Consider the following 27,940-nt stretch of genomic DNA (forward strand, 5'->3'; position numbering starts at 1 on the left):
ATATGTTAAGGGAATGTAGTAGCGGTAAGTCAATCGCGCATCTAACATGAATATCCGGTCATATTATTCTCAATGACCAACTCACTCGGAAAGCATGGGATGTCTAATGCTTGTGCAAATAAAGACATTTAAAAAACCCATTTTTATACCGCAGGCTACTCCTACAACTTCCCCGTTACGATATCAATATACCACGCAGACGGTACTGTGGCCATATCCCACGGGGGTATCGAGATGGGTCAGGGTATCAACACGAAAGTCGCTCAAGTTTGCGCATATAGCTTAAAAATACCCCTAGCTAAGGTCACAGTTAGGGGCAGCAACAGTTTCATCTCACCAAATTCTATGGCTAGCAACGGAAGCATTACTAGTGATTGCGTGGCCTATGCTACTGTGAAGGCTTGTGAGGAGCTGCTGAGCAGGCTACAAGATGCTAAGAAGAATTTGAATGAACCCACTTGGGAGGAAACTATTAAGGCTGCTTATGATAAAGGTAAAATTGATAAAAATAGCGTTTTGATTTTATAATGCCTTCACGGCAACGTTGACCTTCGAGTCACCAGTAATCCTTCATTCCTGATCAAACATCTAATCCTTTAAACCTATTTATCGAGACTCATGCAGAATACTTTAAACATAGCATGTTTTTTTCTTTTGTAGGTACGAGCCTACGGCCCAACGTTAGCGGTTACCGTCGCCCATGGACGTGCATGCTTACTGGTGGTAGGACCTCGTGTGAGTCTGCACGGGTAGGTACCACCACCCCGCCTATTTCTGCCGTGAAGCAGTAATGCGTTTCGGCCTGAAGGTTGGGGCAGCCGTAGTGACTATACTGAGACCTTACAACTTATATCTCAAGGTGGGTGGCGCATTTACGTTGTAAATGTCTATGGGCTCCAGTAACCACTTAACACCAGGTGGGCTGTGAGCTCGTGCACCCATATAAGCAATAAAAATAAAATAAAATAAAAACATCAGAAATGTCGGGGGCATAGCCAAGCCGCTGAGTACTTTCTGCAAACCTAGTTTGAAGAAGGGCATGTCATAGTGCTCATGAAACACCGTAGTGCGAAGAAGTTGATACGATAAGAAATAAGGCATCTATTAAAAAATCTCAGGATGTTCCAGAGAGTACCAACAGCATGCCCAGCATGCTTTTGTATAGCTTGGACGTGATTATAGTATCTTAAATTCACCAATCCAAAACAGTACCTATGTTTTTATTGTGAAATGAGATTACCTTTATATACGTTCCGAATTGAAAATATTGTTACGCCGGTAAGAGTAACGCCATCTATCGCCGTAGTCGAACGAATATCGAAGTATCTAGTAGCATCTAGAACGCTCGAGAAGTACAACGCCATCTATTGTCACAATTGTAACAATACACATTATCCTCTAGAATTTCTTTACGAAACATGTATACATCTTTATCATACGCACACCGAGATGAGCACCGCTAATTGTTTATAGGCGTCAACCTCCAAGCGTCTTATATGACGTCACCCAATGACAATCTAGTGGGCTATGACGTGTACGGAGTCTGCATAGCTGAAGTGGAACTAGACGTGCTGACCGGAAACCACATCCTCACAAGGGTCGATCTGTTGGAAGATACCGGAGTCAGTATTAGTCCTGACATCGACGTGGGACAGGTATAATTGATTTCATGATATTGATTTGTGATTATCTATACAAATAAATAAAATTGGAGTTTCTGTTTGTTGTAATAAAATAACCACTTTTTACTAAATGCGTAGGTATGTTACACACTTTACACAGTATGTACAAAATAACTTTTATTTTTTATTTTGTCTGTCTGTCCGTTTGTTCCGGCTAATCTCTGGAACGGCTGGACCGATTTTGACAGGTCTCTCATTGATAGGTAGCTGATGATATAAGGAGTAATTTAGGCTACTTTTATAGACTAACTTCGCCCCGCGGCGTCACCCACGGTACGACAATAACCGCGGGTAAAATCGCGGGACACAGCTAGTATAATATATAACTAATAATATTTATTTATTTCTCTCTTAAAGGTATAGTAGAAATAAAGATTAGCCTCATAATTTATTTTGTTGGCCTTTGAAAGGTCTGAAGTCTGTACTAGGTTCAAAGACCTGCATTACTGATCTCCAGGCTCCCTCCTTCTCGAGTTAGATTAGGTAAGGTTGAGTCGTGAGGAAAACTCGTTGACTAATGTTGAGAGAACATTAGGTGTTATCATTTAAGTAGAATGTTATGCGTGTGCGAGTGTACGTATGTACGTATGTGTGCGTATTTGTGTGCGCGCTTGTTGTGTATGTGTGATCGTATCAACCGTACGGCTTTGTCTGATCTCTGACCGGATATAATTTGCCTGGAAACGCTACGGTATTAAATTAGTGTCTCTGTTTAATTAGAAACGAATTGTTTACTGAACCTAAATTACCACACTGGAACTTAAATTACCACAGTGCTTAACCGTAACTGCCCACTGAGTTTCTCGTCGGATCTGCTTAGAGGGTCACGATTCCGATCCGGTGGTAGATTCTGTAAAGCACTGCTCTTGCTAGGGCTAGTGTTAGCAAATTCTCTCAGCTTGAGCCCGTGAGCTCACTTACGCGTCCGGGCGTATCTGGAATAGCTCTTTAGGCTACCTACTTGCGAATAGATAGAGGAAAAAAATGCCGTTATTAACTAGATTTAAGAAACTCCAAAAAATTTTTCGTTCTTCGGCAGATTGAAGGAGCGTTTGTGATGGGTCTCGGTTTGTGGACAACAGAAAGACTGGTCTATGATAAGACAGGGAGACTTCTTACTGACAGGACGTGGACGTACAAGCCCCCGGGTGCTAAGGATATCCCAGTTGACTTCAGGGTTTCGTTCAGGAGAAACGCCCCTAACCCTGCTGGAGTTTTGAGGTCAAAAGGTGAGTACTTATTATTGTCGGACAGGTTTTTGGAATTAACACATTGAACTTCTCGATCCACCGGTGGGCCTAGCGTACTATAAATCACTTTTTTTTGTCCTACCTAAGCTGATAGCCTTGAGAGGCTATTTCAGCGTAACCTTCACTAGTAGGTGAGCTCACGGAGCTTACGCCTGACGACGTTGCTAACACGAACCCTAGCAAGAGCCGTGCTTCGTAGAATCTACCACCGGATCGGAAACGCGACCCACTGAGAAGATCCGGCGAGAGACTCAGTGGACTGTGTCTGTGAGTTAATTTAGTCACCGAACCCTTCGTCGCAAGCGACGGGTTCGACGAGAACGGAGATCGGTGCTTGAGGTACCTAAAAGCACCGTTAGTGGATCGGGAGGATCTGAAATGACGTGTTTTGGGCGACGTCGACTGCTTTCGATTCTGTCCGCAGGATCGGGAATGAAATATCATTCGGGCCAAGCCATAATCAGGAAATCTAAAATTCTAAAATTTATAAAATTCTATAATTTGCATGGAAGATAAAAATTTGCGACTTTTACCGGTCTAATATTTAATATTTTAAAAGGCCTTGATAAAAGCTACATGATTGTATTGGATTTGAAAAGCGCGCCGTTCAGTTCGGTTAAAGGACCATGCGGCTCGCTTTCCTACGCGCGTTTTGTTTGATAGCTGCAGTCTTTCTGTCGGTCACCGTTCTCGTCGAACCCGTCGCTTGCGACGAAGGGCTCGACGAGTAAATTAACTCTCAGACACAGCCCACTGAGTTTCTCGCCGGATCTTCTCAGTGGGTCGCGTTTCCGATCCGGTGGTAGATTCTGCGAAGCACCGCTCTTGCTAGGGTTCGTGTTAGCAACATCGTCAGGTTTGAGCCCCGTGAGCTCACCTACTAAAGTTAGGGTTACGCTGACATAGCCGCTAGGGCTATCAGCTTAGGTAGGAAAAAAAAAAAAAAAAAGGCATATAGGAAGCGTTTACATGGGTTCTAAGGTCACGTGGCTCACGGGTGACCCTTATGGCCTGAACGATTCAGTAAGATAAGGCTCACCGGTGAGCACCGCGGCCTGTATGAAGTTAAAGTACCGGGCAAGACATAATGCACATCAACCTTTAAAAAGAGACATTCCTCTAATTTCGGTTTTGTAGAGCACTGTCCCTTTCGCACGAAATACTAACAGTCCGGTATCTATTAAGAGCTGATTAAACAATTATTAATTAGTTGCTTGTTTTGATTATTCTTTTTATTTAATTTTTTTTAAATATTTTTTTCTATAAGTGTTCTTCTTAGATTATAGTCTCTAGTCTCTAGAGGTCGATGTGTGTGCGATTTTTCATGTGGCGATCAACGTGTTAAGATCTTCTGACCGTTTTATATGTTTCGTTTCGTATCCATTACTCCTGGATTCTCTGGGCACAACCAATAAATGTATAAGCGACATGTAATGTATGTGATTATTTCAGCAACCGGTGAACCGGCGTTGGTTTTGGCTGTGGTAGTCATTCACGCATTGCACGAGACCATCGTGGAAGCGAGGAAGGAACACGGGTACCGCGACGTGGAATGGCTACAAGTCGGTACGTACCTTAGATCATACGATGTATATGTCCTGATGCCCAATTACAGTCATTTTTGTTGACAAAAAAAAAGGTGCGTATACTTATGTACGCGCGTAAGAAATTATATTTTTATTAAATTTATTTCTTTTTTTTGTTATTTAAATTTTAATCAATTTGAAAAAAAATCGAGCAAACAACATCCTCAAACACGCATATTGGACATCCTTTTTCTTGACATCGTATAAATTCGGTAATTCTCGGTACGGTTCGTAAAGTTCACCTGCGGCTATATTCAGACTCGCCAAGTTACGTCGGTCATATTGTAATGAGCGATTTAGTGGGCAACTTCATTCTGTTAATTTTATGTCACGGTGCGCACGCATCGTAAAATTTCACTCTCATCAATTTTTCATAACGCGCCTAAAGAAGTATAACTTCAAAAAAAAAAAAGATCAGTAGTTGTGGTGGGAACGGAAAATGAATTGTCATTTACTTAGCTTAGAGTTTCTTTAGATTTAAACGTTCACGGTGGCTTATTTCATTTAACATCTGTGTGTGTAAGTGAGGAAGCCTAGAATAATGATCCAAAATAGCTAGATGTGGCTTCCCAGGTTCTTCAGAGGAAGCCTAGAATAATGATCCAAAATAGCTAGATGTGGCTTCCCAGGTTCTTCAAAAAAGTTAGGGTAAATAATGAGAAGTCTCATTCTAACATATTTGGTTTATAATATTTTATCTCATACATAAAGGCAACTCCATTTCATTCCTCTCTGATTCACTATGAACTTTAACACCGTTAAATATTTGGCTGTATGCTCTTGCTGTTTTTGCCAAATTTAATTTATAAGACAGTCTCGAAGTAAAATAGCGGCTATATGGATATTTTGCAGTTTGTGACACATTCGCTTTCAAATTGGCTTGGTTATTACCTACTATTCGGAATATATTGTTTCAGACACACCATACAGCGTGGAGAATATACTAGAAGCGATTTCACCCAGGATAGGAAGCTTTAAATTAACCTGAATAGTTTTTAAGGATTGTACTAAAATAAATAACTCCAACAATAAACTTGTTTTGATTTATCCTGTTTTTCTTTATTTTAATAGATCAGTTCAGAGATCACTTGGTTTTAATACATCAACCGTGGGCAGATAGGCGATAATAGAAAAAAATTGAATTCCAAAAAGTAAACAAAAATATCAATATAACCTCAAATATTTTATTTTTAAAACTTAACATACTCAATTCACATATGTCGCCGAATTACAAGTGATACTCATAAAAATATATTTACAAACTTTCTATTTTCTAGAAAAATTCCATATATATTTATTTCAAAAAAAAAAAACCAGTCGTACATATTTGGAGGATCTCCGAATTGTGAGTGGTAGGAGTGGAACTTGAGAGGACAAGGTTTTTTGACCGGTTAAAAATATATCCTATATGCTGTGGGCTTTAGGGCGAGTTTTTTAACGTTCTCGATAGCGTAAAAGTTAACTCAAATTTGTATGGAGTTGGAATGTTTGCCTGCGTTTGCCGCTAGGGGCGCTGTTCCAACTCCATACAAATATAAGTTAACTTTCACGCTATCGAGAACGTTAAAAAACTCACACTAAACACACTGATTACATACAATACTACAATATTTCATTTACAATGGGTGGCCTGGAAAACTTTAATTGTGATTTGTACAGTGCCGTCGCTTAGCATGTTCACCACGGTAGTACCACGTTTATTAATTTAAGATTTTCAACTGTACAAATGTAAAAAATCTAGCTTTAAATATACATAATTATATTTTTGCTTGTAAATTCTGACACTAGTACTGTAATGTTAGCATTATGAGCAGCAATTACATTGTCAACACTTCTAGAAAAAGCATTGCTTGCTGTAGAGCTTATAAAATCTTTGAATGAGTACTAGTAGGTTAAATTTTCACGGAACACTTGATTCTGACCAACTCAGAATGCTTCGTACACTTTGGTCCAATAATTTCTAAGTACAATTAGCACATCGTCGTTGCCAATTTGAAATCTCCTATGTGTATAAATGTAGCTTTCGATAAAATCTAATAAAACTACCTTCTGAAAAAAAAAAAACAAATATTATATTTGCACATAGGATACTTTGATCTACAACAAAATTCAAACCAACATTTAGGATTTTTTAAGATTGACGCGTAATAAAGTGAAATACACATTGAGATATGTACATGAGAGTTTTTGCTGAGTATATATTATAGGCATTCAAAATAATTTTCACAATATATGAAAAAATCATTTTGGCCCACAATGTCAGATAGATTTTAAATTGCAACGACGACATATAGCTTTCGATATATTCAAATCAAATAACATGATAAATCCAATATGTTACGAAGACACTAGCGGTAAGATATTACTAGGCTGGATTTACAAATTGGCTATTTAATTATTTATTACTCCATTCCTGGGGGTAGGGGCTCGATTGGGTTCTGTTCGGGGATCAGGTTAGGCTGGCTCATTGTGACTTGCGACGCTGGATATTGGGTGTCTGTCTGTATGGAAAATATCATATTTCATCAGCTCACGGTTGCAGTTATGTATAATAAATACGTGGTCCCCTTTACTGGAGCGCTATGACATGTCCTTCTTCAAACGAGGCTTGTGGAGAGTACTTAACGGTAGGCAACGGCTTGGTTGTGCCCCTGGCATTGCTAAAGTCCATGGGCGACGGTAATCACTCCACATCAGGTGAATCGTACGCTCGTCTGCTTATTAGGGCAATGTGAAATACGCACTAAACATTTTTGGCACAGCGCTATCTGGCGTAGAGACGGACTAGAATGTTTTTTTACAAAATGCATTTTTGTTTTATCGAATTTAAACTTATCAATGTATTAAGTTTTATATTGTTTTTGAATGACTCTTAGTTTCGATTTGATTCTCAAACTACATTAAACATCTTTACTGGTGGTAGGACTTCTTGTGAGTCCGCACGGTTAGGTACCACCACCCTGCTTATTTGCCGCGAAGCAGTAATGCGTTTTTTTTTGTATTGCTTAGATGGGTGGACGAGCTCACAGCCCACTTGGTGTTAAGTGGTTTAAGTTTATACAGTACAACAGCTGCCCCGATCTTCAAACCAAAACGCGTTTCGGTTTGTAGGCCAGGGCAGCCGTTGTAACTATGCCGAGACCTTAGAACTCATATCTCACGGTGGGTGGCGCATTTACTTTGTAGATGTCTATGGGCCGTGTGTCTGTGGACCGTGTGTCTATGGGTCGTGTGTCTATAGGTCGTGTGTTTATGGGCCCTGTGTCTATGGGCCGTGTGTCTATTGACCGCGAGCTCGTCCGCCCCCCGCAAGAGTGAGCGAGCGGGAGTGGACCGGGTACCTGGTGGCACAGCGCGGCGACGTGCGGCGGCAGCGCGGCGCGGCGCTCCGGCGGCAGGGCGGCCACGTGCGCGCGCAGGCCGCCCAGCAGCCCCGGCGCCTTGTGCAGCCCGCCCAGCGCCGCCGCCGGCAGGGACGTCAGCAGACCGAACGATGCCGGCATCAGCCGCTCGCAGCTCTTGATCCAGCCCTCCCACGCCACCTTGTTCAGCCACGCCTGCAAGCCAACAGTCGACGGTTGCAACGCCATGTGAATACTGAACGAAAGTCGGTAGGCGGCGGCTTGGCTCTGCTCCTAGCATCGCTGAAGTCCATATGCGACGGTAACCACCCAACATCAGGTGGGCCGCATGCTCGTCTGTCTACAAAGGCAATAAAAACAAAATAAATAAAATCATATCTTTTTTTTTTATGTCGCGATTAGTTTCCTTCTTTTTTTATTATTCATAAACTGTAATTAATTAAAACGTCGAATTATAAAAAAATCTCATTACTTGACGCTGGCTAATGCACAAATCGGACTAGGGGCGCTGTTCCAGCTGCACACGAAATTGGGTTAACTTTTACGCTATCGAGAACGTTAAAAAACTCGCACTAAGCACACCGTACATTATAGATATTATTCAAATAGTGTTGTTTGACTTTTACATATTCCGAGTGAAAATATCCCGCGAATACAAACAACAAATAACAGATCACATACGAATCGGTGGGTGGTTAAACTATCTATTGAGGTTCAATGAGTTAAGCCAGCGGTCGGGGAACCGGGGTAAATTACCCCAAATGGTGGTGGTCAATTTTAAGTCGTCGTGGCCTAAAGGATAGGTGTTCGAATCCCGCAGGCGGGTACCAATTTTTCTAATGAAATACGTACTCAACAAATGTTCACGATTGACTTCCACGGTGAAGGAATAACATCGTGTAATAAAAATCAAACCCGCAAAATTATAATTTGCGTAATCACTGGTGGTAGGACCTCTTGGGAGTCCGCACGGGTAGGTACCACCACCCCGCCTATTTCCGCCGTGAAGCAGTAATGCGTTTCGGTTCGAAGGGTGGGGTAGCCGTCGTAACTATACTGAGACCTTAGAACTTATATCTCGAGGTGGGTGGCGCATTTACGTTGTAGATGTCTATGGGCTCCAGTAACCACTTAACATCAGGTGGGCTGTGAGCTCGTCCATCCATCTAAGCAATAAAAAAAAAAAAAAAAAAAAAATGGGGTAAAATGAAATTTTGGGGGGTTAAAATGAAACTTTTGTGAGTAAAAGTATATATTGAAGTGAAACTTTTTTAGAATCGATGTGATTTCAAACTCGATGAAACAAAATGAAACGAAACGAAATAATAATATATTTTTTCAAAATTATCACGTGGGCTATAATATGAAAGACGTTGAAAAAAAAATGAGAGCCGTCACGGGACGCCTGGCAGATGTGAAACATCGACATTATTTTGTAAAAATAATATGCAGAAATGAACAGATTGTGATGGAAACTAAATATTTCATAATGATAAAATAAAATATTAGGAAAAAATAATTTGTTTTCAAGTAAAACACAGGTTATGTGTACTGTAGTAAACAACACTGTATACACTACGGAGTATACACTATAGGTATCCGAGCTCAGTGTAGCGAGTGAGATGGCTTAACGCCGGATCGAGTGGGAGAGAATCGCACAACCGATTGCACATGGCGACGCGTCGCCACGCCGGAAATCGGTTTTACGTGCGGCTAGCGTATAGATGTTTCATATCAAAAAGAAGTGATTTCTTTTTTTGTTTTGATCTTCGCCATGGGGTAACATCAAATTACACAAAAATATTTTGGGGTAATAATTAAAAAAGTTCCCCGACCGCTGAGTTAAACCAATCGAGCTCAGACCGGGCGGTGTAAAGTGATGAACTTCCGTGAGCTATTGGACAGACCTCCTTTTCAATTAGCAGCTGCAGGATGTTCATGACGAGCGGACTGAGGGCGGGGTACAGGGTGAGGCTCTGCAGCACGGTCCGCATCATCAGAACAGGGATCTTCGGCTCCTCGACCAGCCTCTGCAATACTGCTGCCAGGACCTGTAAATCATTGATGATTAATTGCATTTTTAAAATGAAGCCTTACTTTCAGTGTGAAAGATATTAAATTCGTGGCAACGAATACCACTGTATATGAACCATTCATGACGTCATCAACGTCAAATACTTACCTTTTAAAAGAAACATGTTGTTTTTTATTCACCGAACCATGTGTAATAGATTTAAATTTAGTTAAATGTCTGTAAATTTAGTACCGTTTAGAAAGACAAAAGAGTTCATAGTCATCAATAACGAATATTTGGTAATGACCAGTTTTTTCCGAATTGTCAATTTACTGGTGGTAGGACCTCTTGTGAGTCCGCACGAGTAGGTACCACCGCCCTGCCTATTCCTGCCGTGAAGCAGTAATGCGTTCCGGCTTGAAGGGTGGGGCAGCCGTTGTAACTATACTGAGACGTTAGAACTTATATCTCAAGGTGGGTGGCGCATTTACGTCGTAGATGTCTATGGGTTCCAGTAACCGCTTAACACCAGGTGGGCCGTGAGCTCGTCCACCCATCTAAGCAAAAAAAAAAACAAAGGTAGAATTGTGTATGAAGAAACAATTTAAATCTTGAAGCATTAGTGATTACGGTCGAAAATCGGTTATCAGCGAAATAAGTAATTGCATCGTAAAACAAACCAGACTTACGTCTTGCGTGTAAATGTTTTTCTCGGCGAAGCACAGAGCCGTCGCCTTTATGATGTACTTCAGGTCCGCCTTCTCAGGGTCGATGAGGTGCAGCTCTAGCAGCAGTTCCGCTGGTGACACTGGAACAACACGTGTATGGTTACAAGCGAACCCGGTGACCGCCAGAGCCATATCTTGACTTGGTGGTAGAACCTTTTGAGTCCGCACGGGTAGGTATCACCACCCCGCCTATTTCTGCCGTGAAGCAGTAATGCGTTACAGTTTGCAAGGGCGGGGCAGCCGTTCTAACTATACTTGAGACCTTAGAACTTATATCTCAAGGTGGGTGGCGCATTTACGTTGTAAATGTCTATGGGCTCTAATAATCATTTAACGCTAGGTGGGCTCCGAGTTCATCCACCGATTTAAGCAATAAATAAAAAATAATAATAGCGGGACTAGAAAATAGCCCGAAAAAAACAAATGTTACTACTAACGCCATCTAGTTAAGGGCGAATGAACTAAGCAGAAGAACCAATATTTCTATTTTAGGGTATATGATCGATTGTGTATCTTTAATAGTTTAAAGGGATCTAGTTACGTGCGAACTTCTGGTTCAGAAGAAATCAAAAGATATTTTGCTTGTTGCTCGACGTTAGAAGCATAAGGTCGGATGTGTTTGTTTATTTTTAAATCGTATTTATTCTAATGTAATTTTTGTTTTCCTTGGGGTATCGACATCTAGAAAAGTAATATCAGAACAATTATCAAAGTAATTGTGTATCTTATAGTATATTATAGTATAGTATATTATAGTATAGTATATTATAGTATAGTATATTATAGTATAGTATCTTAAAATGTTTTCATTATAATCTGTAATGTATTTGAACCGATTACAAAGCGACATTCACGTTATATTATTATTATTTAATATGTTTATTCTCTTCTGTAACCAATCACCTATTATAATAAACATTAATACTATACTTACTGATTGCTATGTCTGAAAACAATCATATATTTTTTTAAGTAATACATATAAAATCAATAGGTGATAGAGAAATTTTGTGTGCCTGTTTTAATTTTATCGTTCCGCTTAGTATTTAAGTTGGAAGAAGTACTACCTTAAACTTTTGCGGTCCTAAGACTAATTTAATGTAAGATTGTATGTCCAATACTAATATTATAAAGCTGAAGAGTTTGTTTGTTTGAACGCGTTAATCTCAGGAACTACTGGTCCGATTTGAAAAATTATTTCAGTGTTAGATAGCCCATCTGTTGAGGAAGGCTATAGACTATATAGCATCACGCTAAGACCAATACAAGCGGAGCACCAATAAAGAACGTTTCAAAATCGGGGTTTTTCCCCTTTTGGGAGCTTCCGCTGCGTGCGCTGCAGAAACGGTTAAAGTTTCGCTAAAATAATGTATGACAAAATTGTTCCCCTTTAAAAGTTCTAAAACAAAGTCCGCGACAGCATATGTCTATAATATGTTAAGGTTGGCTCACTATAACGTTTTTTATGCTGACCAAATTTGTTCTAAAATAAAGCATTATTTGTGAACTATTCCACGCGGACGAAGTCGCGGGTAAAAGCTAGTGTCCAATACGTGTGTAAGTACTCTGAACCTCAGAGGGTTAAATAGCAGGGAAATTCATTGTAAATGAGGCTGGAGTAGAGCAGCGGTCTCATGATGTGTGTGGAATGAAACTTTAAGTATTGAGCAGAGTCGATACTACAAAATTGAACCCGGTGTGGAATCAGTGTAAGGACATTACACTAAGTGTTTAATGGTCCAAATGAACATCAATCGATGGCTAAAGATCTACCAAAACTAGCGGTAGTTATCATAGAAGTCGTCGTGGCCTAAAGGATAAGACGTCGAGTGCATTCGTAATTAACGATGCACCGGTGTTCGAATCCCGCAGGCGGGTACCATTTTTTTTAATGAAATATGTACTTGAGAAATGTTCACGATTGACTTCTAGGGTGAATGAATAATAACATATGGTAACAAAAATAAAACCAGCAAAATTAATTGCGTAATTACTGGTGGTAGGACCTCTTGTGAGTCCGCACGGTTAGATACCACCACCCTGTCTGTTTCTGCCGTGAAGCAGTAATGCGTGTCGGTTTGAAGGCTGGAGCAGCCGTTGTAACTATACTGAGACCTTAGAAGTCATACGTCAAGGTGGGTGGCGGCATTTACGTCGTAGATGTCTATGGGCTCCAGTAACCACTTAACATCAGGTGGGACGTGAGCACGTCCACCAATCAACGAAATAACAAAAAAAGAAGACAGATGTCTGAATTGCTATTAGCGATAAGACCGCCTATTGTACAAACGTATCTGCTTGTTGACTGTCTAATGTTAATAGTGTTTTGGTGAGCAATAAAGTATGCTCTCTCTTTCTCTCTCTCTCTCAGACCCGCGTCGGTGGCGCCACCTACCGGGCGACTGCTCGTCGTACGTGCCGTTGATTCCCAACAGCTTGTTGAACACCTCCTTCACGACGGCAGGGTTGAGCTTGATTAGTTTCGGTAGGGCTGCCACGATCTGAAATAATTCATTTACATATTACCGTTTCGATTAAACCTTGGCATTTAAGGAATCAATTTTTAACATGTAATTGCAATTATTATAGGGGACCGTTTTTAATTTTGACGTATTCTAAGAATTTTACCTCATACCTCATTGGTTGTCGAACATCAGTTCCTATACCAATCTAGATTATTTTTATTATTATTGCGTATCCGGATGAATTAACGGCCCATTTGGTGTTAAGTGGCCTGTAGGCATGGCGTGAATGCCGTGGCGATATCGAAGACTCAATTGAGGATTTCTATTAAAATATGTTGTTATATTATGTATTTATACAATATAATTGCATTTATATAAGGACATTGAGGTGTCAAGCTGTTCCAATAAATATCTACATATGAGTCGACTATTATCAAAGCCGGCAATGTGACTTTTGGACAATTATTGGTAAATCAGAAAAACGAATTATTGACTTTGTATTCCATTGGCAGTCACAAAACTCTTCTGATCGACATCTTAGATAAATAACAGGTTAAGTATTAACCTTTATTTAACGCAGGTTTTGAACCGTATTCTTTGAAGGAGACGATTATATTCAAATCAATCTGTATGGACATATCAATAAGATTTTTTTGTCCAAATGCACAGATTGCCACCTTTGATAATAGACGACTCATATAGTACATACATTTACAAAGATTACGATTTGTAATGTTAAATTTGAAATTAAAACACAGATATCCAATGTGCGTCTCATTTTGTGCGACTCAGCGATTGTCCGGCCGCTGAAAGAATTATTCTTCTTGACATTGAGTTAACGATTCAAAAATAAATACTAATATGTTATTGTTATTATTGTTACGCCGGTAAGAGTAAGGCCATCTATCGCCGAATAGTCGAACGAATATCGAAGGATCTAGTAGCGCTTAGAACGCTCGAGAAGTACAACGCCATCTATCGACAGACATCGGAAACTACTATTAGAGATGTGTGGAATATTCTCGAAATTCTAGGGATGTGGTATCATCTATCGGCTATAAAAGCGTTGCAGAGATGGCACACAGGCAGTTAATAATCGGAACTACTCGAAGCGAAACAGCGAACGGATCACCTGAAGCGAAGCGGAACAAGCGAACTGAGAGTTTTAAAGTGTTTGTTGAATGTTTTAAGTGCTTTAAGTGTTGAATACAGTTTTTAGTTGTACTTTGGTGGAATTTTATTTATCCCGAACCCTAGCGCGTAATATTATATCATCTCTATATAAATTTTACGTTAACTTTGCGTTAAATTTAAATGCTGAAGCGTATTGTTTTTTCCGGAGTGGTTTTAAATGAATGGTCACGATTTACCTCTCTCTTTGACAGTCCGGTGAGCACGGGGATCAAGAATCTAACGTCGGACACTCTGGTGGCGTATATGTCTCGTACTTTCGACACTAGTTCGGCTGTTGGAGGCACTGGAAACATAAAAAATAAATATTAAACAAATAAAATAAACTGATTTTTTTTTATTAAATTGGCTATCAAAGTTTGGTGACGCTCGTTTGTGTTTCACCAAACGTATGTAATAAATGTAACAAATGCTAACACTTTTCGCGCTGGTCATCTGTCGGATTTTGAGGGCATAGTGACAAATACCTTTCCCAAAACAACCCACTGATAAAATTTCCATCACGAAACAAGGTCTAGTAATTAAAACTTTTTTATACATCAAGCTAAACACTACATGTGATCGCTGTATATGGTCAATGTCATATAATAGTAAATTTTCCTTCATACCTATTAGCTGGTAGTCTAAGTGGCTATTCTAGTTTCGCGCGGACGGGTAGGTGAGTTCACGTGTTCAACCTGAGAGAATTTGCTAACAATAACCCTAGCAAGAGCAGTGGTTGAATCTACCACCGAATCGAAATCGCGACCCACTGAGAAGATCCGGCGAGAAACTCAGTGGGCTGTGTGTATATGTCGCAGGCAATTTGTATGATTCCGCCGTTTACAAACGGCGTCGTCATTATAAAAACGCTCGCCGTTATGTAAAATGCCGAAGGCAAAATGTATATTGCCGTGTCACTTTATAATATGCCACAACATAACATCGACAATTCAAACACCGTTTTCATAATGCCGCGGCAAATTGAAGTATTTAGTTCATTTTTTTACCACGCGCGCCACTGTTGATCAAAACAATAACAATGGCGTCATTTTGTGTCTCAAAAAATAACTGAAAACTGCAAATATTTCGTGTGGAGAAGACATTTTAGAAAATAATTCTGATTTTAAAGCTTTATATTATAGTGAATTAAAAAAATTATACAATTCTCAAACGGAAGCTGTAAAAAAGCTTTGGACAAATAGTAAAATTTTTGAGGTTATCCGGCACCTAAAAAATGCTAAGGTGGCCACAGAATCTGGTTCCCGGAGGACTCCTACAGGTCAAAAAAATACGAGGTTATGAGCATCAGTGAATTGGACTACCTTATTTAAAAAGGAATAGCCTTGGCAGTCCAACCGTTCGTGTAATACCGTTAGAAGATTATTACGATGTATTGTTAGAGATTCATAGAAGTTACGGACACGGTGGTCGAGACAAAATTCAGTATCAAATGAAGGGTAGATTTACTATTGAGAGAAAAGCGATCGATTTATTCGTATCGTTATGTCAATTTATCTGCTTTGTAACTTAAATATTATAATGCCTTGGTGTTTTTTAGTCATGAAATGGGACATGCGCAAATAAGTAATATACATTTTTATTGTTACTTTTTATTTAAAAATAAATCAAGAAACGTTTATTTTTTAAATAATCTTCAGTTACTAATTTAGGGAAATATCTTCTAAGAATGATGAATACTTCAGACTACAAAATATGATTTTACATAAATGACCTGTTTGTTTTTATTTGAAAGTGTCATATTATCCTTAGAAGTTTTATTATTGTCATTTAAATTTTGTTTTGTTATTTAAATATTTTAACTAGGCAAATACTTCAAGAGAATCAAAGCACATCATTTAGTCTTACTTGAAATCTTCATTAGTACTTGATTGCGGAAATAAAGTCTGATTATTATAAACTACATTTTATTATGGTCACCCTAAAACTACAACCAGTGTCGAAATTATAACAATTGAACGAGTTATCATTTTGCCTTCGGCATTTTACATAACGGCGAGCGTTTTTATAATGACGACGCCGTTTGCAAACGGCAGAATCATACAAATTGCCTGCGACATATATATGAGTTAATTCGCTCGTCGAGCCCTTCGTCGCAAGCGACGGGTTCGACGAGCACGGTGACCGGTGCTTGTGGTACCTAAAAGCACTAACATTAGTTACCTTTCTCGGTCAGTATATGCACTAGTCTGGTGAGCAGAGTCTCTGCTCCTCGGGGACAGTTCTCGAGCAGTTCCCTGAAGGCGGGGCGCAGCGTGGCGTCGTCCTCGTCGAACTCGTTGTCGGGCAGGTCCTTGGACACCATCGCCCGGATCGGACCCTCGATGGTTCGCAGTACAACGCGCTTCGCCTCTGCACCGGAGCTGCCGTATATCCTTGCTATTTCCATCAGTAGTCCTAAAACACACGTTCAAGTGGCAGAGATTGCAGACAGGAGCGAGCTAGTGTTGGTACGGTGACGTTGCAAGAAGTTTTTTTTTAACGGATTTATTGACCTGGTAACTAACACCTTTAGGTCAAGTCTTATTTTATGAAAACTAATCTTTTAAATATATTTTTTTTTTATATGAAAAATGATATTATGAAATGAAATGAAGCTGACTAATGCAGAAATGAAATATGGCATGAAACGAGATGAGATGATATGGGATGAAATATCTCGGTAAAATGGTTGTCATTTACTCAGACTTTTTCAGTGGACTTTTTAGTACCATAAATGAAAAACAGTAAGATGCAAGTGGCTAAAGGCTTAGTACAACGAGCCACTTCAATATTAATGAACTTCGGAGTAAGCGCTTAACTACAAGTTATGTGATATAAAAATTCAGGCTAATAAAACAACATTAGTCTTATTTGTATTAATGAGATGCGTTTATGGGTTCCGGCAGTCACAGAGCAAAACGTGAGCTTGTTTAATTGTATACAAGAAAAAAATGTACAAAAGACCACTTTTTACAAGGAGTAATCGCTCTTACTATTAATCCAAACATTACCTTCTTTTTCTGGGAAGAGCGCCACAACTAAATTCAAGCACAGCTTATGTAAATTCTCATTCCACATGATCCTAGTTCTGGTGCTTGAAAGTTCAGGGGGCGGATGATTCAACGATATGAACCCTAAGTACAGGAGAGCGTGTTTCTCGATGACTTTCTTAACAGCTTCTGAGCCACGTTTGTAAACTTTGATGGTAGCTTTCAAAGCTATATCGCGGATTTCCTCATTTTCGCTCACTGAAAAAATTTTTGATTTATATTGGAATTCATTACTGGAAAATGTAGCTTGAATCCTAGGATTACTGGTTGTCCGGAGACCTTTCCAGCTTCACTAGGACAGGTGGACGAGCAAGGGCTCAGTCAGGAGGGGTGGGATTTGCTAACAGCTGCCCGAGTGCCTCCGAAGGAGACCTAACAACTCAAGAGCAGCTGCTTCACGAATGAATCTACTACAGAATCGGAATCGCGACCCGCTGAGAAGATCCGGCGAGAAAGCGGGCTTAGCTTGAATCCTAGTAACACTGTATGGGCTATGTCGTCGTACCCACAGCAAAAACATATATTGTTTTAATTTATTATTCTTACAGAAGTAATCAATTTAAAATTTTGAACATCAAGACTATATTACGTTATCAGTCACAAAGCTATGTTTGGCGAATTTTCTGAACAAAAAATTTTTAATATATAAATATATATTTTTTCTTCTAAAAGGTATACATAGCCGCACTCGTACCAGATGTCGATAGAAGACAGCTGACCTTTATGATTATTGTTTAGGAACAATATTGAAACAGCCTTTTCTCATCGCAGATCTGTTTTAACTTTTGTCTTGACAGGAATGAATAGCACAACCTTTGTTTTTGAGTAAATGAAAAAAAGGTTGATCCTATGCACACACAAAATGGATTTAATTTAGGGACCTCAGATTTGTGGAGAATTGTATTATATTGTTATATATGTAGGGCTTCTTTCATCTTAGTAGATAAATGATAGTGCTTTTTAAATAAGAAAAATTCCCAAAAAATCAGCCTATTAGTCACATGTGTGAACAAATAGACGAATAAATTATGCAAATACATTTGAACTTTTATAAAAAATGAATTCTTTTACCTATAAAATAAATATTCATCATCATCAGCCTGCGGCAGTCCACTGCTGGACATAGGCCTCCCCCAAAGCTCGCCACTGAACCCGATCTTCGGTTCTACGCATCCAGTTACTGCCAGCTGCCTTGCGTAGGTCGTCGCTCCATCTAGCAGGAGGGCGTCCTACACTACGTTTGCCGGTTCGCGGTCTCCACTCCAGAACACGTCTACCCCAACGGTTATCGGTTCTGCGACTTATGTGACCAGCCCACTGCCACTTCAGCTTACTAACTCTGCGAGCTATGTCGATCACTTTGGTCTTTGCCCGAATGACCTCATTGCGTATTCGGTCTCGCAATGACAAACCGAGCATAGCTCGCTCCATAGCTCGCTGAGTAACTTTTAGTTGGTGGACTAGTCGCACAGTCAGTGTCCACGTTTCGGCTCCGTAGGTAAGCACGGGTAGGACGCACTGATTATAGACCTTTGTCTTCAGACATTGTGGTATGGGCGACGAAAAGACCTGACGAAGCTTCCCGAACGCTGCCCAGCCCAACTGAATCCTTCTGGTCACCTCCTTCTCAAAGTTGTTTCTACCTAGTTGTAGGGTCTGTCCTAGGTAGACATACTCTTGAACAACTTCGAGAGGTGTACCATCCACATCGATTGGTCTCGGAATGACGTTTCCGTTAAACATTACCTTGGTTTTATCCAAGTTCATTCCGAGGCCAACCCGTTGGGATGCAGTATTAAGGCTGTGCACCATTTCTTGTAGGTCCTGCAGCGATTCCGCCATGATGACGATATCATCGGCAAAGCGAAGATGTGAGATGTACTCGCCGTTTATGTTAATGCCGCGTCTGTTCCAGTCCAGAGTCTTGAAGACGTCCTCCAGTGCGTTTGTAAACAGTTTCGGGGATATAATATCCCCCTGTCTTACACCTCTGCGCAACTGGATTGGTCTCGTCTGCTCTTTCTGTACTTGGACGGTCATTGTAGCGGCATCGTACAGGCATCTTATTGCATCGATGTATCGCCAGTCAGCTTGACACCGCTGCAAGGATTCCAGAACAGCCCAGGTCTCGATCGAGTCAAAGGCTTTCTCGTAGTCCACAAACGCCAGACATAGTGGCAGATTATACTCTTCAGTCTTCTGTATAATCTGCCGAACTGTGTGAATGTGGTCCACGGTACCAAATCCTCTTCGGAATCCTGCCTGCTCCGGAGGCTGGAAGTCGTCAAGTCTCTGAGCGAGACGATTCGTTATGACTCTCGAAAACAATTTGTAGACGTGGCTCAGGAGCGAGATGGGGCGATAATTCTTTAAAAGTGTTTTATCTCCTTTTTTAAAGAAAAGGACAACTATGCTCCTGCTCCACGCCTTTGGAGTTCTACCGGTAAAGAGGACAGTGTTAAAGAGCTTCTGGAGCTCCATAATAACAGGAAGACCTCCTGCTTTCAAGAGCTCAGAAGTAACACCATCCTCGCCCGGGGCTTTTCCGTTTTTAAGATTTTCAAGAGCCATCCCGATCTCGTCCACACTAATCTGTGGCAGCTCGTCGGTGTAGTGGCGAGATAGTGTGGCTCGGACATCTGCTGGGTCAGAGGCAGACTTGGTGGTTTTGGAAATATAGAGACGTCCGTAGAAGTCCTCAATTTCCTTGAGAATCTCCGGTTTGGAGGCGAGAATTTGGCCATCCCTTGTGGTCAGTTTTGTAAGGTGGCTTCTACCAAGACGCTGCACGAACACCTTGGCTCCTCGGTTTTGCTCAATTGCGTCATTGATCCGCTGAGTATTGTACCGTCGGAGATCGCGTCGTATCAGCGTCCTGATTTTCTTACTAAGAGCCATCTTCTCTGATTGTGTGGCCTGTGTGTTTTCTCGCCTTTCTTCCATTAACCGGAGAGTCTCGGATGATAATTTTGATTTTCTGCCTGTACGACCCTTTGGACACAATCTCTGTCCCTCTTGTCTCAGTGTCCTCACCACGCCATCTAAGGCCTCGTCTACGTCTGTGGTGGTTTCCAAGGCAGCGAATCGGTTGTGGAGATCTAGCTGGAATTGCTCCGGATCTACAGCCATGTGATGTAGGCTGGGTCGAAGCGTAGACTTTATTAGACGGCTGCGTTCTAACTTGAAGTCCATATTCAGTGTGCCTCTGACAAGTCGGTGATCACTACCGGTATTGAACCTGCTGATCACAGAGACATCCCTGAATATATGTTTCTTGTCCGTCATAATAAAGTCTATCTCGTTTTTCGTCACAGTGTCGGGGCTTAGCCAAGTCCACTTTCTTTGTGGCTTCTTTTCAAAGAACGAGTTCATTAGAAAGAGCCTCTCGCGCTGAAGGAAGTTGACTAGCATTTGCCCCCTGTGGTTCCTACATCCATAACCGAAGGATCCTAGCACCGATTCGTCGCAAGTCTGTACTCCAACTTTAGCGTTAAAATCTCCCATGACAACATTGAAGTGGGCTTTTGTGGTATTGTGCAGAGCCCTGGTGATATCGTCGTACACAAACTCCACATCGTCATCCGAGTATGACGAAGTCGGTGCGTATACTTGCACCACCTTAAGGGAGTACCTTTCGGTGAGCTTAATTATGAGGTACGCTACCCGTGTCGACACACTGGATACCTCTACAATGTTGCCCGTGAGGACTTTATTGACGAGAAAGCCAACTCCACCTTGTCCAGGTTGGTCTCCTTCCCGGAAGTAATAAATATTAGTAAGTTAATAAGTTACTTACAAACATGACAGACCAACGATGTCACATATTTGTGTGCCCGAGGTGGTCTCATCAAACACAATTCCTCTAGCAACTCCAAAGCCAGCAGAGCCACCTGATCTTCAGTGACCAAGTGCTTCAAATAATCCAGGGCCTCGTCCGTGATCACCGGACTCTCCAAATATATCTTCCTTAGTAAAACATCTTTGCATCCTTCCATGACAGGGTCGCCTCTCTCGGATATCTGGGTGACCAGAGCACAGAGCAACTGGTTGTAGTTTTGATCGTGCTTCTCGTGCAGTTTCGGTTGTAGGGTCACCGGATGTCGGTTAAAGCCCTGCATGAATGCGTATTCTTCATATAACCACTTCAAAGCGAGGTTGATGCGCTCGGCGGGATTGTCTAAAATGTAATTCAGTACTAGATCGCGCGTTTCCGGCGTGTAACTCGAAGCGAATATCGTGATGAATTTGGCCCGGATCTGTTCGGCTCCACCGATAGCGGCGTCTTTTTCCGCATTTAAAATCCTCTCAACGGCCTGCAGTATCAACTTTTGCTTTATTTCTTTTGGGATGGGCCGTGTTATTTCCTGTAGTTTCAATAGCTTCACTTTCTGTTTCAGTTTAGGCACCGTCGGAGTAGGTGGAGGAACCGGTTTCTCTTTCTCCTTTGCTTTCCTCTCTTCCTCCTTCAAATGTTCCTGTCTCGTTTCTTCCATTAGTTTAGAAACCGCACTCTCTATCTGCCTGTCTTTTGTTGACTCTTGTAATTTAGCTACAGCATTTTTGAGGGTAGTTTTCTCATCATCTTCCCTTATTAACGGTATTTTCGCAGCTATATCGGATAAGCTCTGTTGTAATACTGTCTGGTTAGGTTGTGTATCTACCTCCATTGATTGTGTAACTATTTGTGTATTTTCTGATTCACCTCTTATTAAGCTCATCAACATTTTAGCCAAGTTCTTCTTTTGTACTTTGCTACCAGAGTTAGGTATTGGCTTGTAATCATTTGTGAACGAGGGCGGCATGTTATCTGGTAGACAATTCTGCAATGTTTTCATGACAAGATTAACAACATTGTCCACAGAATTTAAGCCTTCGAGGATACTGTCTTCTGTTGCCGAAGGCTTCGTGATGCTTGACTGGCTGTCATCGTCATACATGAATTCACTACGGCTGTTACTGTCGCTACCTTGACTATTACTTTGAGGTGAATCGATTCTGAACCGTTTAGATGGTGTATCCCCATTCCTAATTTCCCCTAAGCGTTTGTTTCTTTTCTCTTTCGGTACCGCCTTATTAATCTCTTGTGCTGTCATTCCGATATCAATTAGCAATTGTGTCAACTGCGGCATCATCTCATTAGAAGTTGATTGTTTTATTAAATTCAATATCTGCATTTTGAGATGTTTCCTGACTGAATTGACTTGAGACTGCGATAGAGTTGGAGGTAGTGTCGTGTGAAGATCGCCTAGTGCTTGTATGACTCGGGGCAAGTATTTAGGACGGAATTTTGCTAAAGAACATAGCGTTGTCATACAAGCCATCAGGTTTACACTTGATATGTGCTGTGAATTATGAAATTTGACCAGTAGTTTGAAGATATGGCTGAAAAATAAGGTTTATAAAATAAAATTAAGCTAACATTATAATTTTTTATTTAATATTTTTGGGTCTGCAATAAAAAGTAGCTATTGAATGGTAAACAATCTCACACCTAATCTGGTGTCATTATAGACATAATTTGAATGCTGATGAGCCCTACCGCACTAAACGACTCCCCTGCACTCTTACCGCCCGGGGTCAGAACCCGGTCAGAGTAGGGGCGGTCCCGTGGTCAACAAAATGCTGATGACCCACCTTAAGATATGAGGTCAAAATGTGGGACTCAATGGTATCGTATGATGGCTATCTCGCTTAATAGAACTTGAGACTGTTTTGCCACAAAAAATATACATGTAATATACCTGTAGGGACTAACAAAACGCCTTACTACTCTGAATTAAGCAAATTACGGAGTTTATATTTTAAACACAATGTTTCCTTCACCATGGCAGTAATTAGTGAGCACTGTGTTTTTTTTTTTTTTTTTAATAAATATAAATTGTAATTTAATAAATATTTACTAACAATCACGCCACGTTAACTGGTCCCGTGATAAGTTCGTAAAGAACTTGTGTTACAGGTACCAGATAACGGAAATAAATGTAAGATTTTTATTATACACATACATATATTTAATATACATCCATAACCCTGGAAAAGACATTTATATTTATCATACAAATATCTCCCCTTGGCGGGATTCGAACCCGCGACCCCCTTGTGTAGTGACCATGTCACTTACCACTACACCAGACGGCCGTTGTATACTTATCTCACTTAAAAAATGGTCTCTAACTGTGGGATTTCAACATAGACATTGGTACATTGAGTACACCACTTGTTTTATCCATAAGAGCACATTAACTTTGCGTATGTACAAATAGCTTAATACTCATTTGAAAATTATGTTTTGACTGATGATCTGGAGGCCAATTTACAATTCTAGAGGTATATAATGATAAGAATAAACAGTTTTTATTATTTTTCACTTTGTTCAACATGATGAAGTTACACATCTTCCTACCGAATAAGTTTTAAGGAGAGTATTTCATGATTTACAGCAGCATAGCAGTGCTTATTACTGCCAGTCCTTAGACAGTCTTGAAATTTCCAATAAACTATTTATTACCATAATAAACATTTAAAAGATACTCACTCAGATTCCTCTTCGAGAGCTTTTCTATTGATAAAAGGAACATCTGATGGTAGACTATCCAAGCTGGATTCAGCATCAACAATGTCACCGGGACTTTGCCGGAGCACAACCTCTTCCAGGAACTTAATGGAATGCGTTCTGATACCTTCATTCTCACTGTCGATCATGTTTAAAACCATCAACTGTAAAATGTTTTGTATAATTTAACACTGTGACATTTCCATGACTTATTATAATGTATAGGATATATTGTACTTTTAAACAAACAAATTACACAATATGTACAAATAAAAATATTGTGTTTGAAATATATAAAATTGAACTTGATTTTTAAGACCTAATCAGATTTCTTACATACAAATTAAATTACAAACAATGTAGTCCAGGGAAGTGAAGGACTGCTGACAGTAAATCAAGCATGTAGTATTACTATTCAGAAATATAAAAAAAAAAACTTAGTTCAGTACTTTATGATCAGATTTATCTGAACTGAATGTTGAGTAGTTTTCATTAGAAAAATTGGTACCCGCCTGGGATTCGAACACCCGTGCATCACTCAACACAAATGCACCAGACGTCTTTATCCTTTAAGCCACGACGACTTCATCAATTCAATAATAATTATTATAGTAACCACATGCGCCAAGCCTGCATGCACACCACGCTCAAGTGCTGCTTTGCTTTCAGCGAAATCTGCTTGTGTTTAATCCTTAACACCTCCTCCTATCTACATCCCCTACAGACTTCATGTGGCTATTCTCATTGAATTGCTGCCACATACACAATAAACTGCTGGGAACGTGTTATGAGCTTCTTCAGACACATCATGCGGTCTCCCAGACATGAATTAGATATGCTCATAATTACGGGTCGCATAGAGGGCAAGCGCGCCGTGCGCAGAACACCAACCAGATGGTCAGATCTAGTAAGAGAAGCACTTTGTGGTAGTCTGTACCATGCAGTCCATGCCACCCATGATAGAGCACATTGGAAGTACGTCGCATGTGGTTGCGATCCTCAGTAGTGAGGGAACGATATAGAAGAGACTTAATAAATAATAAACTTACAACTATGATTACCTTTAATTCAGTTAAATGTTCCCATACATGTTTCATTTCCGATACTTCAGCGTCACCTTTACAGATCCACATTAACGTATTACGGTACAGTATACTGGCTGCTTGGATGGCCCTCTTCTGCACCGCAATGACTGGGTCAAGGAGTAGGAGACGCAACTGAGCGACAATCTTGGGAAGAAGTTCAGGGTGACTTTTACTGTAATATTGTAGAAATGTTTTGTTGGTGTTAAACTAAGACCATATTATGCTCTCATTGCTTTCGACAGCAAAGAGTATAACTTGCACTGTAACTTTTTTCTTTATACTTTAGGTTTTTAAATGTCATGAAAAAATCCCTTGTTCAGTCATAGTAAAATACTAAGAGCTCCAATGAATGGACAATATAAATCCATGACCATATCAATCTGTATAGTTTCCTTTTCACATCTATCAACATTGGTTGGTTAGGATTTGTTTATTATTTTTATTAAGCCTCCTTTTGAAACAGAGAAAAGTTATGTTTGGAAAATAGTTTTAAAATTACAGATGTGAGAACAGCAGTACTAATTCAAGCTGTTAATCATTATAGTTGTTTAATTGTGAAGCATGGTATTTGATAATCACCTCAACTCTTCAACAAAATACGCGACCTGCTTCTTTACGTCTGTATTTTTATCGCTGATGTAGCTTAGTATATTCTCCATGTATACTGGAATCATTTGCGAGCCTTGATGTAGCAGAACTTCTATGACTTTTCTCAATAAGCCTGCTTTTTTGTTTCCTTCCGCCATTCCAGTATCGTTTATCCATCGTATTAGCTGAAATTATGAATTTAGGATATAAAAAATTGAGTGTGTGATATGGGATCTGTGTTAATTAAATATTAAAAACGGAGGAAAACGAAATAAAAATAGCGAACTTATCATGTTTTCTAAGACGCTAACGAACCTGATTTTGTACTGTAGTATTAGACGTGTGTCCGTGTTTATTCGACATTCTGTATTGTTCATATAATAAACAATTCCATTTATTATTTTATTTACAATATTTTGCAAAATTTTCAACGTAAGAAAAGGGCATCAAGAAATACGGTGATTATCAAAATTTGCACCGATTCTTAAATACACAGATTATTTTAATAGTTACCACGTAACATAAATATGTGTGTTATCTATGACAACGATTCACAAAACTCTTGGACTTTTGGCGGGAGCGCGAGGAGTGAATTTGTGTGATTGGTTTTATTTTGTCTATTTAGTGTTTCTTCAGGTTTAAATGTGTAATAACGGTGGTTTATTAACTGTTTAATATCTGTGAAAGTACACAAATATGAGAAAATGAAGCAAAGCCGCTGGACGTAACTTCTCGGGATCCTCAAAAAGTCCACTGAAAAAGCTCAGTAAACGACCACTATTTTACTGAGATTATATTTCATCCGATATCATCTCATTTAATTTAATTGCATCCCAGTTGATTAATGTCTTAAATTAATCATCTTCATTTCTTTTAATTTCACTCCATATGAGTCGTCTATTATCAAAGGTGGCAATCTGTGCATTTGGACAAAAAAATGTTATTGATATGTCAATACAGATTGATTTGAATATAATCGTCTCCTTCAAAGAATACGGTTCAAAACCTGCATTAAATAAAGGTTAATACTTAACCTGTTATTTATCTAAGATGTCATTCAGAAGAGTTTTGTGACTGCCAATGGAATACAAAGTCAATAATTCGTTTTTCTGATTTACCAATATTTGTCCAAAAGTCACATTGCCTGCTTTGATAATAGTCGACTCATATTATCATTTTTCAAAAAAATAAGAATATAAAATAAAATAAGACATGACTTAAAGGTCTTAGTTACCAGGTCGTAAAATCCCTTAATATTTTTTTGTCAATTTGACTTTGAAAGATGTTCTCGGGATTCTACAGAAAGTCCAGTGAAAAACTCTCAGTAAATTACTACCATTTTACTGAGATTATATTTCATCCCATATCATCTCATCTCATTTCATTTAATTTCTTCTCAGTTGATTAATGTCTCAAATTAATCATCTTCATTTCATTTCACTCCATATTATCATTTTTCATAAAAATAAGAATATAAATTAAATAAGACTTGACCTAAAGGTCTTAGTTAGCAAGTCATAAAATCACGTAAAAAAAGATGTTTTTTGTCAATTTGACTTTGAAAGATGTGGGTTTTGTGTTTCTGTCAAATATTTCTTTTCTTGTCAAGTTTCTGTCAAGCAAAGCACTTTTCTGTTTGGTCCGTTATTAAACCAATTAAAATCTAACTTAAAGATCCAAATCTAAATTATCACTAACTGATAATAGTCTATTTTTGCATTTATTTCAAAAACACAGACAAATGGCTTCGCCAGTTACTATGTTCATCCATTTTTATTTCATGCGCACAATGTTTAAGATTATTTATAGTTAAAATGAGAAATGTAATCTACAAAAAATATTTATGGTATATTAAAAAACATTTTTATATCGACATACGTAGATGTTGGCAGTCACCTTTGGACATCAGATCTACCAAAAACTGTGTGCTTAGTACATCATATTTATTCATTTAATTTGATATTAGCTTTAGTGTTGTTTTAAGAAATATTTAAAGAAAATAATCCCGAACAGAAAAAGTCTCAGTGTGCTTAGTGCAAGTTTTTTAACGTTTTCGATAGCGTAAAAGTTATCTCAAAGTATGGCGTTGGAACGTTTGCCTATGTTTGCCGCTAGGGGCGCTGTTCGGGATTATTTTCTAGAAATAATACTACAGCTAATATCAAATTAAATGAATAATTATGATGTACACATGTGTAACAGATTCTGATATCCCATCCTTGAAACTGCAGCGCGTAACTACTTTTCTGAAAAGGAATAGAGGATGTTGCTAACTGCAGTGGGTTCACCTTCATATAGCCACACCAACCACCAGTATAATAACATCGCTTTTTTGAATAAAGTTATGTAAAATAACATTTCGATATACAGTAGTAATACAAAAAAAATCGAATCCGATCTTTTT

The 27,940-nt window shown here is 39.5% G+C and overlaps 2 protein-coding genes across 2 annotated transcripts in view; one reads left to right on the forward strand and one right to left on the reverse strand.

Annotated features, from left to right (window-relative positions):
* LOC101739179 (uncharacterized) overlaps nt 1-5,545 on the forward strand; it is a 41,676-nt gene extending 36,131 nt beyond the window's left edge. The window contains exons 18-22 of the mRNA XM_038017155.2: nt 155-493; nt 1,474-1,655; nt 2,722-2,911; nt 4,385-4,498; nt 5,436-5,545. Of these exons, the coding sequence (XP_037873083.1) occupies nt 155-493; nt 1,474-1,655; nt 2,722-2,911; nt 4,385-4,498; nt 5,436-5,506 (896 nt within the window). The 3' untranslated portion in view covers nt 5,507-5,545. The remainder of the gene's footprint in view (nt 1-154; nt 494-1,473; nt 1,656-2,721; nt 2,912-4,384; nt 4,499-5,435) is intronic.
* Nucleotides 5,546-5,682: 137 nt separating this feature from the next.
* LOC101739316 (symplekin) lies at nt 5,683-26,078 on the reverse strand. Its single transcript, XM_038017156.2, has 13 exons — nt 25,852-26,078; nt 25,528-25,721; nt 24,925-25,120; nt 23,846-24,027; nt 21,107-22,692; nt 17,272-17,508; nt 16,442-16,675; nt 14,458-14,564; nt 13,018-13,123; nt 10,584-10,702; nt 9,788-9,931; nt 7,860-8,075; nt 5,683-7,019 (listed from the first exon to the last, which is right to left on the reverse strand). Exons 1-13 carry the CDS (start codon nt 25,897-25,899, stop codon nt 6,921-6,923), a joined length of 3,468 nt encoding a protein of 1,155 aa, XP_037873084.1. The 5' UTR covers nt 25,900-26,078; the 3' UTR covers nt 5,683-6,920.
* Nucleotides 26,079-27,940: the final 1,862 nt, after the last annotated feature.

Source organism: Bombyx mori, chromosome 18 (genome assembly GCF_030269925.1).
Source record: "Bombyx mori chromosome 18, ASM3026992v2".
In the NCBI taxonomy this organism is placed as follows: Eukaryota; Metazoa; Arthropoda; class Insecta; order Lepidoptera; family Bombycidae; genus Bombyx; species Bombyx mori.

Coding starts and splice junctions, on each gene's coding strand:
- LOC101739316 (XM_038017156.2), bottom strand. CDS start 25,899: ATGTCGAATAAACACGGACACACGTCTAATACTACAGTACAAAATCAG. Junction 10,703..13,017: donor GTACGACGAGCAGTCGCCCG/GTAGGTGGCGCC, acceptor GTGTTGTTCCAG/TGTCACCAGCGGAACTGCTG. Junction 7,020..7,859: donor TCGCCGCGCTGTGCCACCAG/GTACCCGGTCCA, acceptor TTTTCCATACAG/ACAGACACCCAATATCCAGC.